Genomic DNA, 16,216 nt, shown 5'->3' on the forward strand with positions numbered 1-16,216 from the left:
TAATTTAGCACTGACAAAATTCCACTCATTTTCTCACGCTCATGACTTTCCTCTCAGGAACAAAGTGATAAAAAGAGTTTTCAGGCAGGAAATTATGTATTGCAGAACCTTCCTTCGGCGAATCAGAGATTTCGGACGACTACGCGATCCCACCCGATGCTTTCGCCAGTGAGACCAGTAGCCTAGACCTCGCGCTTTCATCGGGTTGTAATTTGACGGCGACGGGTGTCGCATCCATTGCACCCGGTACCGTGTCCCTCGGCCCTTCCTCCGGTTCCAGCAATCCATCCGGCGGCATCGTTAACTCGGTGGAAAGCTCCCCTCGAAAAGAGTCGCTGGAGAAAGCAGGCTATTTGACTAAACTTGGAGGAACGCTAAAAACTTGGAGGAAACGTTATTTTATACTTAAGAACGGGACCCTCACCTACTGGAAAACACAGGTTTGGCTGATTAACGATAGGAAAATTTGTTTGTTTGTTTCCGCCGTGTTGTTTGTACACCATGACAGAAATCCTTGTTTGCGAAAGTTTTAAAGCAAAAAAGAAGTTTAGAGAACTATATTCCCAACAATGCGCCTTGGAGTGCTATTTAATTATACTTAATTATCAGACTTGACATTCAACTCGACTGAGCTGTGTGTGTGGGGGGACAATCCCAACTTTCTCCTCCCTCGTATTTTTAAACAACAGGCTCCTTTGAGCTCCTTTCCCATTGGAAACTTTCTCTAGTCAAGTGCAATGAGTAATCGTATTTCATGGTTCAATTTTTAGCTACAATTATTCTATAAATATTCTAAACTGTTTTACGAATAATTCAACAAATCATGTACTCTACAAATTCGTATTTTATGAATGTTACAGCAAGAGGCTTCTCGACGACCAACGGGGAGAGACATCCTGTTGGATGATAATTGTCGTATAAATCGAGGTGATGGAGCTGCAACGTTTGAAATTGTTACGGTGAAGAAGACGTATTACTTGACGGCTGATTCTACGGCTGGGGTCGATGAATGGGTTAAAGTTTTACAGGTAACCAAACTTATACATACGAATATTTGGTGAAATTACATTATTCCACGAAGTTATACACGTATTCGGGACTTTGATTTTTAACTGGGAGCCTTAATTTATAGAATGTTGTTCGACGTAACGCCACAAAGTTGGTGTTGAGCATGGAAGACAGCAAACCCACGGTTCAAGGGTGGCTAACGAAAGTGAAAAACGGTCATGCAAAGCGGTGTTGGTGTGTCCTTACTGGAAAGATGTTCCTGACTTTTAAGTCACCTTCAGATACGGTAATAATAAATTCACAATGCTTTTATGCGCACAGTGTCTCTCTCTCTTTCTGCATGAGCGGAGAGATGCATCTCACAATTTCATCTGTTAATGCATCCGCCGTTCATCTACCTACGTACTGATTGATGAGCATGAAGAGTACTTTGGCTGACGGTATCTGTGTTCACTTAATTAAACTCGTGTGCACGGGATGAAATGAGTTTGTGGAGTGAGTTGGAGGATATTATATTATGATGCTGTGTGTGATAGAAGTTTGGTTGGTTTCCGTTAATTTATCGTCTGTAAAAGTTGACTCCTTGATGCGGCTCGCTCTCCATCCCAAATGGCTTAGTGTGGAATTAATGTATTCCAGTTAATTGGAGAAGAATGTTCCATTTAATTTGGATTGACACGTGTGTTTCATCACTAGTAATTAATGGCTTTGTTAATTTCTTCTGATCGCGTCCTCGTTCCCTTTGCAGATGGGCACGGGACAAGTTAATATGCGCGATGCGCGAGTGGAGGATGTGGATCATGTGTCCGATGACTCGGACAAAGAAGAGTCCCCAACCAACGCAACGTCGGATGTTTTCACTGTGGGAATTTTTCCTAGTCACCAGAGTCCTATCTATCTTCATTTTGCTACTAAACAAGAGAAGGTATGTACATACATAGGTCGTGTTACATAGCATACTGCCCACAGTTGGGGCGACTCTTAGTTCATATCGGTGGTGACCTTGGTGTTACCATTTGTGCACTAAATGGCGTCCTCATTCTCTTGCCTTCAACACTCCTGGTGTAACAGGAAGATTGAATTGGCGAAAAGAGTGAATGCTCCATAATGTTCTAAACGATTTGTGTATTATCCATTCCAGGACTCGTGGCTGTATCACTGTAAGTGACCTTTTCTGTGCTTATCTGTGATCTAATGACCTTTCTTTAGTGATTTCATGAGATGGTGATAACGATACAGATTATTGTAAATTGATTGGGAGGACGTAGTGTACGGTGACTGGAATGAGTTAATGATGGGTCGAAATGTAAAGATGTGGAAATGAGAATTTCTGTAACCATAATATTTTCACACCTTTCATCGTTGCCTTTTCTCCATCCTTTCACGTTTTGATTTTTTACCGCCTAATCTACGGTCCAAAATTAGACCATGACTTGAATACATGGTTTCATTTCAGAGGCACCCATGACCGTGCTTATTTTTAGGCAAAGGATTAAATTTGTAAAGCCCTTGGGGTGCAAATTGTATTATCGTGTGCATCGTTATGTATTAGGTGTGCGTCTCGCCTAGCCTTCTTGTCCTCCCGAATCATTTTAGGGTTTATCTCCTCGGTCGTTCATGCCCATTCATCTCTTATTATATATACATTACAACATAATGTTTAGTCGTTAGTAAATATTTAATAAGTAATATGTTGTATATTTATCCCAACAAAAGTGACGATAGTCTCTGGGAAAGGACCAAGTGTTGGAACACAATTTGAGCAGTTGGTCCACAAACTCATGGAGGTCGACGGAGATCCAAGTATGAAAATGTTACCTCCACTAAATTAACTTACGTGCACTTATAAACTAATGGGGAAGAGAGGCTGATTTGTAACTCTTGATTGGATTCAGATTCTACGTTATGGAAAAATCCACTATTACTCCACAGCAAGGAGAGCATCTCCACCCCGCTGACTTCACTGTCTTCACTTGAGCGTTCGGTAAGCCTCATTTTCTTGCAACTCTAAAGTATGAACACTCCTTAAAATACAACGTATGCATTGCAAATAATGCGATTTATAAATTATGATCTAAAAATTCGTTCTGAATTATGAGCATAATAAAATAATTACGTGTTGGATTTCACAGGAGGGAGAGCGACACCAGAGGAAAGAAAGGACGCCCCATTCGGCACTTCAGAACGAGGCGATTAAGCTGTTCAAGGTATGAAGGTCGCTCTTAGATATTTGACACTCTCATTATCAATGTGGTACTCGAGCACTGCTCGCAACCTTAATCCCGGTGAAGCGTATTATTTTTGTACAAGGTCACCTCCGTGTGAGGGTGTATTAGTAAAGATGTAACAAAAAATCCATAATAAATTCCAGCTAACCGAACGATTGCTATCATATATATAACAAAATACAGTGTATAATGTAGAATTTTGGAAATCGAGAATTTTATTACGTCCGGAATAATCTCATTTATAGATATAATCAAAAAAAATTACCTTACGATCGATGGAGCTCAAGGGTCATTGTCTAGCTTTGAACTAACAAGGGAACCAGAACTACTGTCCCATCTCGATTTCCTTCGGAATAGCCTTAATCGACAGATAATTTAGTGAAACTAAAACTTTGTCACAGAACATGCGGTGCAAAATCGCGTTTTCGCGAAATATTTAGCAAGGGCACCAAAACCTGCCATTTTCCCAATGCTTTTAACATAGCCAAGAGCCTTTCGACTGATGAAATGAGATGAAAATTTCGCAAATTTGAATTTTTAATTCTTTTAAATTCAACATAATTTGCAAAGTTTAATTAATGTAAAATATAATTTTTTTATTGCAAAAAATTTGCAAAAATTGAAGTTCGCAATTTTTCAATTTTTTTAATATTTTTATAGAGACTAAAATAGTATCATTTACATATGTACGAATCAAGCAAAACCTAATTTGTAGAACTAAAAAATCACGACAGAAATTGCATTTTTTGCAACTTGCAAAAATAAATATCGCAAATGATTTCGAAAAATGCGTAAAAATAGACTAGAATTGCTTATTTTAACTAATTTTCACGAAAAATTGCGAATTTCAATTTTTGCAAATTTTTGCAAATTTTTTCCAATAAGAAAAGGTATTTTACATTAGTTAAACTTTGCAAATTATGTTGAATTTAAAGGAACGAAAAATTCAAATTTGCGAAATTTTTCCGATTTTCGCAATTTGCTAAAAATTGACCAATGCTTGCATCGCGTTTTGCATATTCGTGATCGGGCTGAAATTACACGGGTATGTACATATATAATTTTTCAATATTCGACAAAGTTCATTTCATCATTCGAAAGGCTCGTGGCTATGTTAAAAGCATTGGGAAAATGGCAAGTTTTGGTGCCCTTGCTAAATATTTCGCGAAAACGCGATTTTGCACCGCATGTTCTGTGACAAAGTTTTAGTTTCACTAAATTATCTGCCGATTAAGGCTATTCCGAAGGAAATCGAGATGGGACAGTAGTTGTGGTTCCCTTGTAAGTATTCATGTAGAAGGGGACATGTTTTGAGGACAGAATTAACAGATTACTGCGTCTAACGATGATGAGAAAATATGAGTAATGACATCACTTTCACCTTAATGACATGGCTGGGTTGGTTTGGAAAGTTGATAAATTGCCCGTTCTTCTGCCTTCTCTATCACCATCAACTTGATTGGTGGAAGTCTGTATGATTCCAGAAGTTTTAACAAATAATATTTTTTAATTCTTGTCAGTCGGTGCAACTCTTCATGTCCGTGCCATTAGACACTTCGGGAATCGGTAAGGTTTAAATTAATAAAACACATGAAAAATAAATGAAATACGTTGTAATTTTTTGATCTCCAATTTCAGACTACCACGTTGCACTGGCCCAAAATGCTCTACAATTGTGTTTGGACTATAATGAACTTCAAGCAGAATTGATTTGTGCCCTTGTTAAACAGACATCGAAACAAATGAGCTACAAGAATGTGACATTGCACAAAATCAAACATTCTCGGGTAATTTGAACTTCAATATGCCACTGACGAATGTGCAGTAATATAATATATTTATAAATCAATATTGCATGTAATATGATATTACACATCATATGCAACCACAACATACATAATGTAATTATTTTGTTGCCCTATTGGGGTTTGATCTCATACAGCACTTTCTCCTCAACGCGACCCAGTCCTTATTTCTCTGCGACTCGTCAAGCAATCATCACGGGAAACTTCATGCCCAACAAAATCAAAGTAACCATCAGTCTTCTGCCCCATCGTCGTCATCATCACCTCCATCAAACCCAACCAATTCCCTTCTTACGACATCATCCCACCGAGCAAACAATCATCATGGAACGATTCCCAACACTGCCGTGGGCAACAACGTCTCGAAAGCATTCAACTCTAGCCTGGGCTCCAATGGTCGCAGCGGTTCACTTGGTACAAGCTCTTCCAGTCGATCTTCCCCATCAAAATCGAGTAAAGTCAAGGCTTCAAGTAGCAAGGGATCCTCATCTTCGGTTCCATCTTCTCCTCTCTTGTCCTCGCATAACCACAGCATGCATCATCGAGCTTTGTCGTCCGAGGGGAAATCCAGCGTCAGAAGTTTCGTATTCATACAAGGGTGGCAATTACTCGCCCTCTCTGTTTCCCTCTTCCTCCCCAAGAATAATAAATTGCTGTGGTACTTAAAACAACATCTCACTCGAAACATTGACACAAGGTATGGGTGGACTCAATAAAATGCCGATTCTTTCCAATGTTTGTTCTAATGTTTCCTGTCATCTGTCACGCAGAAGTGAGTGCGGAAAGTATGCAGCTTATTGCCAGAGATCAATCGAGAGAACACTGTGCAATGGTCCACGACTCTTTAAACCGTAAGAAAATATCCAATACGGTACTAAAATATTTGTCGGTCGAACTAATGACATCAATTACTATGCACACGCACAGGTCACGGATGGAAGTTTTGTCAATTTTCTTGAAGAATCCATTTCACCATTCTGTAAGTTGGCAAATAACTAATTTAATAGATTTTATTACCGCAGTTGAACGCAATGTTGCTTGACTTTAACAACGAATTCCCTAGTATGAAGACATCTGCTATTATTTATTAACTGGTTTAAACTAATTTTATCTGAAATAGTTTGGACATACAGAGCAAGATTTTACAATTCTGTCAGATCAGATTCTGACTTGTAGGTACTTTGCCCATACTGAAAATTTTAAATTTCATTGCCAAGTATTTGTTCTGCAAAATTTTTTTTTTCCCGAAAAGAATTTTATGAAGTGAGACTTGAGGTGTCTGGAATTTTATTCGAGATTGTACTTGAATCATATTTGAATTGAATCCAGCGAGCTGCTCATTTTTCTGCAGGCTCAATTTTATAAGCAATTTAAATGTTTGTTGGGGCTGTTCATCAGTCAGGGCATGGAATTGTTCCGACTATACGTACCGAAAATTTGATTGTGTCCACTTTTTCAGCTACCTCATTCCGTTCCCGTCCATTTCCTTAATGGTTCTTACACGGTAAGTTTTGAACAATGTATTTCAAGTATTCGATGTAATAACCATGTTTCTCGCGATTTTCTCAGTCAATCTAGAGACCATACGATCTAATGTTTTTGTATGATTTTTGTGTGTGTAGGTCGTAGGATTTGATGGGTCAACCACGGTCGAAGAGTTTTTGCATTCTTTGTGTCATGAAATTGGATGTCGGGAACCCCCACTGTCCGGTTTTGCGGTATGTCTTTTTATTATCATATTCGATTTGGTGTTAGGACCATTTGAAATAAACATTAAATATGCCCAAGCAAACCAAGAAAAAATAGTGAATGAATATCTTGATTAATAATAATGTTTATGTTTTTTTTTCATTTACTAGTTGTTTGAGGATGATCCATTTGAAAAAGACTTGGAGCACTTTTTGAAGTCAGATGAAAAGGTAAGCTGGACTCGATTCAGTAAAAGTTCATGCTATGAGATAATACTTGTCATTTCATAATCATATCATTTTCATTGCAGGTTTGTGATGTGATATCACAATGGGAAACAGCATTGCGAGAACGGGGGTCAGGAAAATTCGAGACGCGGAGAGCAGTCACGCTTACTTTCAAGTCAAGAATTTACCGACGGGCAGGCGTCCTACAAGAATCCGACAGAGAGAGATTACTCCTGTGCTACCAAACGAATCGACATGTGGTATCAGGAAAATTTCCGCTCACGCGCGAGTTGTCACTCGAGCTGTGTGCATTAATGGCACAAGTAAGTGTAGTTGAGGTTTCATTGAATTTGTGATAAAAAGAAACTAGCTCGGACTTGGTTGTCGGTATCGTAACAAATTGAATCTGACAGTGTCGCACTTACGACTACGTTCTGCTGAGAGTCTCAAGTCCTTTATTCTCATTGTGTGGTTTGGTGGTTTTATTTCCAGATTGATGGGGGCGATTATAAGCCTGACAGAGGTCGAGGAAGTGGTGGATCTCAACTGATTGTTCAAATTCTAGAAAAATATTATCCAATACGGTATCGAGACAACTTGTCTCAGGAGGAGTATAAGGTACGGGAATATCAACTCGAATAATTTAAATTGTATTTTACGCTGTTTAATAATTGAACTTTCTTTCTTGTTCCACAGACTCTTTGTGATAACTTGGTTGAAAAGTGGTCTTTTCTAAAGTGCAAGAGTTCCTTGGACTGCGTTCGCATTTATCTCACTTGCACTCGAAAATGGAGCTTTTTCGGAGCTACGCTTTTCAGTGTCAACGTAAGTGCTTCTTGTGTCCTGTTGTGTTGATAAATGTAAATAACACGTTGTATTGACCTTTCTTCTTTGCTAGGTTCGTGGAACACATGTTATCGAAGACGGAAGTTCGGCTTGGGCTGGAATTTGTGAAGATGGAATTGCAATTTTGGATAGTATTACGCTGCAGCAGATTGCAAAGTACAGTTACGCGTCCGTTATCACATTTGGGGGCGCAGTGGATGACCATTTTATGATTGTCGTTGATGATTGTGGGAAAAAGCGTCGCCTGTTGCTGGGAGGAATGTCAAAATTTAAGGTATTTATAATTTTTATAGACATCAATGACAATTATTGAGCTACATTTGTCTATGAATTCTAAATTATGTTCTGCTTAGGTTTTGGAGATGACAAGACTGGTTGCCGATTACATAAACGCGTGTTGTACGTTTTATGGGGGGTCATCAGCTAATACTTTGGGTGGATTGACTCGTCACAATTCTCTAAAGTCTAGCAGATTCCAAGGGAGCACAACATTACCTCCACCGACCCCAAGAATGGAAAGAAGACATTTAGGTTTGTCATTGTTTTTATGAAGCCAAGTATTAAATGAACAGAGTAAACAAATCAATATTTTTTTAATTCAGGGGCTACACCAAATCCGTCACCAATTCCAGTCCAACGCTGTGATTCTTCCAATACATTTCATAGGAACCAACAACCACACACGTAGAGGCGTTCACAAACACGCCTCTGAAATTAATTCAGTTAGAAAATTTTGCAGACAAACAGTCTTATTCGTCGCTATAAGAAAAAAGATGATATTTATTATTACAAGCTACCAAGTTTCCTACAAATCCATGCCGTCTCCTTCCCTCTTCATCGAATCGAATATTTAAAACCACGTTCATCTAGTATTACGTACGAGTACTTATTACGTGTGTCTCGCTGTATGCAAACTTAAATGACAGATGAAAATATTAGAGATTATATAATCTATTCGACAAAGGCTGATATTTTCCGAGACAAAATTATTACTCTGACATTTTTTACTTTATGATTATTACTGTTATTATTATGATCTCTAATTGTTATACATACGTAGATTTAGTAATACTCGTACCATGTTGTTTTTACTTTTTCATAATAAATCGAACTACTTAAATTATAAAACGTACACGACCGTAGCAGTTTTTCTTCCGCGTTGGTAAAATATTTATAAGCTCGGCCCATCATATGACGTTGAACCAGGTTTAAAGGGTTTCTAAAACAGGACGAGGAATTGGATCCCAAACCAACTATTGGAAAATTTGGGCGAAGACAGCAATTTCAGCACGCCAACCGAACTTCAACAGTCGTGATCTTTAGCCCCATGGGAAGCATAAATCTGAAACTTTGGAGGTCTTCCTTGTCCAATAAATACTGATACAGGTGAGGGAAACAAGCCATTCGATGAAATAAAGTTTTCCAGACTTCTATAACCTAGTTGGTCATTCGCTGGAATTGAGGACATTTTATCTGTGTACTTTCCCTCCGGCATACATCGATGAGTTGTGACCGCAGGGGAGAATAATAACGTCCATTCTAGCTTCCTCCTCCTCCTCCACACATACCTGTAGACATACATATGCACATACATATGTGTCTTGAGAAACAGCGCGCAGATATGAGAAAAGGCCCACAATTGCATTCACTTATTCGGGTACGAGATGCGTCGAACTTTCGAAAATCGGCGATGGTTTTAAAGTATGCTTGAGACATGATCACATAAAAATCATATCAAATAAGCTATAATGATAACATATCATGCACCAGATAAAAAGGTACCTAAAAAGACTCAGATCGCATTTGAAGGCCAAAGTTCAAGAGTGATAAAGTTTGGTTACTTTTTGTTTGTTTTCACCGCTTTCACCGTCCGTCGAGTGAAGAAATTATGGCAAAGATTTGAACAGATTTGAATTGAATAGGTAGCAGTAAATGTTACGTTTATTTCGTTTATATCACAGGCAAAACCTAAATAATTTGTTCAAAATGCATGACATGTACACAATGTCATTACTTGGACAAAACATTAATAATTAAAACATTGTAAGAGTTGTAAGAAGTAATAATTGCGGTTGACGAGTGAGTTTCAAGATAATGTAGCTTAACCTAAAGTGCAGTGCTAAATAAATTAACCTATCATCATAGACAAAGATGATAATTAATTTAATTGGTACATTCACTTACAATAGTGTGGTTAGTTAGTTGGTTGTTCGTAAGCTTAATTTTAATATTTAAGCAGGGGTTATCATTTTCGGAATGAAAACTTGAAGCGAACCAACCGGTAAGTGATTCGTCATCTTTATAAAAGTTATATGTGTGTGTGTTACGTGTGGCAAAATGCTTCCAATTCACACCATTGAGAGTTTGTCATATTCGAAACTTAACAAAACAGATTACACGCATATCAAGTTTACATCATTATTACTATTATTACACTGCAAATCGTATTACTTATCGTATTACATATTATTATTATTCCTATACACGTCTTATCTACCCCTAATTTGTGGAATGTTTTTCCTAATATCTCATAATGTCCATCAAAATATAGTTTGCCATGAAAATAGATTTGGATTGTAGGTTGTTGTAAGGTAATCAAGATTTCTGGATAGATTTAAATTCATATCTGCCAATATTCTACGTTTGCTACCGGATTCTGTGTATGTATGGTTTTCATATAGCCTACACTTTATTTTGCATTGCACACAGTCAATTTCGTCATGCAAAGATGAAGGAATAAATAAAACTTTGAATGGATGGCAATCAGAATGTGTTCTGAGTTGCTCAACCAATAATAACAATAAAGAGAATCATAACGAGAAGATTGTTTAAGGTCAGAGGTGAAGAAGGTACTTTGCGAAATTTCAAGTAATTTACTTGCAGTGATAAATTATTCCCCAATGTCATTTTGTCGAGTATCCATGTACAAGACTAACGACTATGTAGAGCTAATTAAAACATGTATAAATTAGACAATTAGAGAAACCCCTGATCCCAAGCCCCATTATACATAAGTACAAAGTAAGTACACATTTTACAGCCGCGTGAGATTGAGCCTTGACTAAAATCGACAATTAAAAAAAACGGATGGAGCTGTATGTAGATTTTGAAATAACACAACCTCAAGCGGCTGTATTAATGTATCCACGTACCCATTTCTGCGAATTTGGTGGAGAAATTACCCATTCTCCATGTATTTATAATTATATTTGTGCCGCACAGAGTTGCCACACACTTAAAACTTATTGTTTCAGGCTTATTCATAGACGAGACAGTTATGAATATAATATTTATGTGGATACAATATATATTTATATTGACCGAAAATTGGAAAAGTTTGTCTCACTATTTGTCTATTAAAAAATTCATGATATTTTCACTTATATTGCTCTTGTCATAAAGATAGCATTTCTAGTTAAGTTCGGGTTGAAAATTTCTTCTGTCATTAACTTTTAAAATAGGCAATTTGCACTCATGAGTTACAAAATTTTAAAAATGTCTTTGATGAATTACCTTAAACATGTATTAGTATTACAATAAGTATCGTATTTATTATACACGAAAATTGTCAGTGCTGATTATTATATGTGGCTTCTACAACGGTTCATGCAACACACGGAATGTACAATTTCTTAGAACGCAGTGCTTGTGAAAAGTTGAAGTGTAGGAGGTTGATTGATATTCTGACGAATTAATTGCGGTTAAAACGGAAGTTTTGCATACGCATTAGAACGTAGATATTTGGTACAAAAAGTTTTAAAGTAACTCATGGAGAGGCAATCGGAAGGGTTGTATTGGCTGGTTTATTTTTATCAATCGATGCGCACTAAATCTGGACGAATTTTTTGAAAGGAGTGACGACGCGTGAGTGATTAATTTTTTACTGATTAAGTTATGCAGAAAATAAGTGCGCACCACTATTGAGCGCTTCGAAATAAAAAAAGTAACTACCAAAGGAAGCCAAAATTAGTGAAAGATGATACAATTTAATGGGGATCGGTGCAAAGGAGAAACAGGTCACGGGTTCAAATTTGGCTATGAATACTTGCTAAATAAGACAGAATATAAATTCAAACTTATATCTGAAACCACAGATCGATCTTTCTAGCTCATGTTTCTTGACTGTCTGTCCGCACAGGTGACCATGCGAACAAAGGGTTGAGCAATGCTGAATTCAATCAACAGGTACTCGGCGACGAGAACTTAAGAAATTGATATTAAGTAAATAAATTGGAGATTAGGCGAAACAAAGACAAATTATTTTGGAGGATAAAAACTCTATGAATTTAAGCGTGGGGTCCACGTACATATCTGTACTTTATGTTAGGCTAGTAAAGGCTTTAATAAAAACCCATGAACCTGAGATACGAGACAAAATTGTGGCTGCTTAAAAAACATTAATAATATTTAACTATTGTGTTGTTCAAAAGCTAGATAAACAGCGTTGAACTGAGTTACATAGCTTTTTAAGTATTTAACTGTGCAATTATTCTGCACATAAATATTCATTAAATTTTAAGTGTTAAAACATTACCGAACACAAGAATCGATTATGAAGTGAGGCAAAGACGTGCGTATGTATAGATTCAAAAACGCCGTGGTTGCAATCATCAAATATGAAACAAAAATTTGAAAATGAATATCACAGAAACTCGCGACATCCTTTGCCAGTGGGTATGATTACCGCCTTGGGAGGCAATAATGGTTCTTTTGACCCTGCCGAGGACGTTTTACTGCTGGAACCCTGTTCCTCTATCTCATCTTCAAGCATTTGTTGTACTGTGGAATCGGAAGTGGACGCCCTGACAGGTCCGCTTGAACTGGAAGTTCTTGGTCGCTCCTTACTCCTCCCGCCTCGCTTATCTTTGGACCTACCACCCACATCCGAACTAGTCACACGGGATTCGGGGGAAAGCGTGTCGTGGTCGGGAGTCTTATCCCGATCACGGTGGTGTTTCTTATCTCGGTCTCTATGCTTGTGATGATGATGACCTCCACTGGACTTGTGACGACCAGATCTTTTCCCGTCGTGGTCCTCCCCTCCGCTTGCAGGACTTGTATCCCTTTCCTCACGGCCTGTACCCCCAGTATCTGAGTGCATAGGAGACGTCGGGCTGAGCAATCGATGAGAATAATGAGGTGTACTTGACGATGAAACTGCCACTCCCATTCCGGGACCATTCAATTGTTGGTTGAGTTTGTTGGCAATGTCACCCAAAAGATCTTCGAGCTGCAACAAATGTAACACGATCAGTCAAAACGATCCATGAAATCAGCAACAGTGGAATAATTGCGTTAAAAAAGACCAAATTTAACACTACATATTTCTATTATTTATATAAATGCCAGATCATTGAAACAAACCCACCTTGTTCATCTTTTGGTTTAGCCGTTGGATTTCCAGTTTTACGTCCACCTTAAAATCCATCATGTTTGATATAATTTGTTGATACTCTGCGGAAGTGGTCGAGGACATTAAGGCTGCTGCAGCAGAAGTGGCTGGTTGTGCTAGAATAGAAGCTCCAGTAATCATGTCTTTAGCAGGGCTTCCTACCGAAGCCGTTTCAGTTAGCTCATCAATAGTCTCCTGTCTTCCAGAAGTGACAATTCCAGGCTTCGTCTGTTTCGGGAAAACTTTGTTGCCTGAAGTTGCTTGCTTTATCTTTCCCAACTTGGAGGTGGGTTCGGAGGGCGGGGGTGGCTCAACAATTGCTTGAACTCGGGTTTCTTCACCTGAATCAAAGGAACTTGTGGAAGGTTTGACGGCAGGAGAAGGCTGCGGAGGTGTGGATGAACTGCCACCACCCCCGCCGGACCCCATTAAAGCTCCCCATTTCCCTTTCGGTTTGACAACAGGTGCAGCTTTCGGAGGTGGACCGGCTTCATCCTTCTCCGTGGAGAGTTTCGTGGTGGAAGGGGCAACTTTGACGACTTTGCCCAAGTCTTGTGACAGAGAGGCATCATTTTCACTATCACTCGCACGAGCACTGTCACCTTTCTCAATGTCTTTAACACTGGAAGTATCTGTTTGAAGACTTGACCCTGTTGAGACTCGATCACCCCCTTTGCGAAACCGTGAAAATAATTTTCGAACTAAATGATCTTGCGTAACTTCTAGTTGTGGCTCATTTTTTCTCCGCTCTGCCAACTCCTTCTCTCTCTTCACGTCCGCCACTTTTCGGAAGATTAACTAAAAACCCCACACAAGAAAAAAACCGTTACAAGTCATTCAACTACTTTCGCCTACACACCGTAATCTTATTTTTAATTTATCTCGGTGGTGAAGCTATACATTTGCACTTTCACCGTGACCACGTCCTATTTCTCTCCCCTGCGCCTACATACGTATCTACTTATTTCCATGAAGTGAGAATATTTCCATCCACAAAGAAAGTCAGTTGCTTTCTCTGTCGTTAATTTCCCCGCAGGATAAAAGCAAACCGTTAATTACGAGGCTGATGAATGAAAGGTGTGCACTCAAGCTGTATGCGTATACATGGCGTTCTTTGTTTAGAAGTTTTCTGGAATCATATTAACCGGATCTTAAAGTTGTAATGAATGACAATGCTGTCACACCACACGCCGTATACGCAAATATATGTCTGCAGTACAAACATACTTGGGCATCCCCTCCATACAAATAAGCCTTGGTCGTGTAATTACTGGAGATGAGAAATGAGAGAAAGTTGGTTGCTTGCTTTTGTGGTATAGAGACAAGAATTGTTGTCGTTTTAGATTTTATGGAAGTTTAGAATCCCTCTCAGCCTCCGTCGTCGTCGTCATTGTAAGGAAAGTTGGTTCCCTTTTCCATTATCATTATTCCGTGACATGAGCAAGATGAACAAGAGAACACGGTGTTTTCTATTTTAATTCGGCATTTTATGGGCCTTCCTCCACCTTTGCTGTTTTACTAATGTAGAAGAGAATCGTAAAAATTTTATGTTCCAAGTCTGGATCTGGGTGTCTAAACTCACTCAACTAACTCTGGAAATCGCACTTGAAACAAGCCCATTACACATATTGCCGATAGGGTCAAACTCGTAAGAGCAAATCTCATGAAAGGAGGAGAAAGGTGTGGTCTGGAAAACATTATTTTCGGAAAAGGTCAAGGCTCAGCAGTTGGCACTTGGCAGTCATTTACTTAAATAATATGGGCTGATAGTATTAATACTGCTGCTGCCACTACTATAGGTATATGTACACGGATAGACAACTGCTCCCCACCTTAATTCCTAACACATGCTCAATAATCCCCGTCTATTTTTACCCCCAGTTATCTATCCAACCTCAGACGAGATCTGACCAAACCCTTTAATCCTTTATTACAGATTTAGCAAGGTTGCAAAACCTGGTTCTTCTCAACTTGTTTTTTTCCCTTGGATTTGATTTTTTAGTTGTTTCCTCCATCCCTTCCAAAAATTCTACTTGGATGCAGCAAAAATCAAGCCAAGAAATTAATCTGTTTTTTTCTACTTTTCGACGGTAACAAACGGGTGGAATCCGGATCATGATTTGTGAACCACAAACCCCCATCCAGTCGCCTGTCCGCACGTGTCACGCTAATAAATTGTCTACCTCTGTCTTCTCATTCCCACAGTAGCATACGTACATGCATATCTTGCGAATATGTGGTATATGCACATGCATGTTTACAACATAAGCTACGAGCACATAAGGCTAATCCTAAGTTCTTTTATCCAGTAACTCTCACCACCTAAACCTAGACCACGTGTATACAACTACTTAAATTAAAGTGGACCAAAAGTGAAATTATTTCTTACGCGATGACGGAGGGCGTAGGTTAGAACGAGGTTACGGGCGAATGAGTTGGCAAAAGCTGCATTGAAAAACATGGCAAACATGATTAATGGAACAAATGAATCATTATCTAACGCGATTGTCTACGTATATAGGAAAACCTCACCTTGATAAAAATCGAGGACTTCCAGCAATTTGTCCTAGAAACAAAAGAACAACACATTAAACATTATTCTATATAGGAATATTTCTTATTCTAACCAGCATCCCAAAAGACAGCACCAACGTTATTAAAGGTGTGGGGGGTGGAGCTAAGGTCGATCGCAGAGTCGCTATTTACAGACATTTTCAGGGTTCACATTTTTAGGAGAGATAAAAGTGGAGTGTGTGGTGAGGGAAATGATGTCGCAGATCCCGGATCTGCTGTTTTCTGTCTCTGTGTGAGTGAGTGTGATGAGAGGAAAAATTTTTTGTAGTCAAGTGAGTTGAGTTATTAGTGAGTAGTACGAGTGAGTGAGGAGAGAGAGAGGAGCAGGGTGCGGATGTTTATGTATTTATTGTGTGGATTTTATAGGCTGATTTTTGGGACAGAATTTTTAGGAAGGGTTACGAGGATTATTTGTTGTTATTAGGATTATTAAAGTTCCCTAACTGC

At 38.6% G+C, this 16,216-nt stretch overlaps 2 protein-coding genes across 5 annotated transcripts in view; one reads left to right on the plus strand and one right to left on the minus strand.

Annotated features, from left to right (window-relative positions):
* The window catches only part of LOC110843486 (uncharacterized protein CG43867), a 98,487-nt gene extending 89,552 nt beyond the window's left edge, over positions 1-8,935 (plus strand). For all 4 annotated transcript variants that reach the window (XM_022089452.2, XM_035847839.1, XM_035847838.1 and 1 more), the window contains 22 exons: positions 106-440; positions 861-1,028; positions 1,133-1,294; positions 1,757-1,933; positions 2,150-2,168; positions 2,725-2,811; positions 2,904-2,992; positions 3,141-3,215; positions 4,757-4,802; positions 4,875-5,023; positions 5,179-5,738; positions 5,812-5,892; positions 5,969-6,020; positions 6,501-6,545; positions 6,664-6,759; positions 6,901-6,960; positions 7,041-7,280; positions 7,450-7,575; positions 7,654-7,782; positions 7,856-8,077; positions 8,157-8,334; positions 8,406-8,935. In XM_022089452.2, the coding sequence (XP_021945144.1) occupies positions 106-440; positions 861-1,028; positions 1,133-1,294; positions 1,757-1,933; positions 2,150-2,168; positions 2,725-2,811; positions 2,904-2,992; positions 3,141-3,215; positions 4,757-4,802; positions 4,875-5,023; positions 5,179-5,738; positions 5,812-5,892; positions 5,969-6,020; positions 6,501-6,545; positions 6,664-6,759; positions 6,901-6,960; positions 7,041-7,280; positions 7,450-7,575; positions 7,654-7,782; positions 7,856-8,077; positions 8,157-8,334; positions 8,406-8,491 (3,182 nt within the window). In that variant the 3' untranslated portion in view covers positions 8,492-8,935. The remainder of the gene's footprint in view (positions 1-105; positions 441-860; positions 1,029-1,132; positions 1,295-1,756; positions 1,934-2,149; positions 2,169-2,724; positions 2,812-2,903; positions 2,993-3,140; positions 3,216-4,756; positions 4,803-4,874; positions 5,024-5,178; positions 5,739-5,811; positions 5,893-5,968; positions 6,021-6,500; positions 6,546-6,663; positions 6,760-6,900; positions 6,961-7,040; positions 7,281-7,449; positions 7,576-7,653; positions 7,783-7,855; positions 8,078-8,156; positions 8,335-8,405) is intronic.
* A 779-nt stretch (positions 8,936-9,714) lies between these two features.
* The window catches only part of LOC110843487 (potassium voltage-gated channel protein eag), a 76,094-nt gene continuing 69,592 nt past the window's right edge, over positions 9,715-16,216 (minus strand). The window contains exons 26-29 of the mRNA XM_035847841.1: positions 15,728-15,761; positions 15,585-15,640; positions 13,172-13,993; positions 9,715-13,033 (exon numbers count right to left, since the gene is read on the minus strand). Of these exons, the coding sequence (XP_035703734.1) occupies positions 12,446-13,033; positions 13,172-13,993; positions 15,585-15,640; positions 15,728-15,761 (1,500 nt within the window). The 3' untranslated portion in view covers positions 9,715-12,445. The remainder of the gene's footprint in view (positions 13,034-13,171; positions 13,994-15,584; positions 15,641-15,727; positions 15,762-16,216) is intronic.

This window comes from Folsomia candida, unplaced genomic scaffold, assembly GCF_002217175.1.
Source record: "Folsomia candida strain VU population unplaced genomic scaffold, ASM221717v1 Fcan01_Sc002, whole genome shotgun sequence".
Taxonomy (NCBI): Eukaryota; Metazoa; Arthropoda; class Collembola; order Entomobryomorpha; family Isotomidae; genus Folsomia; species Folsomia candida.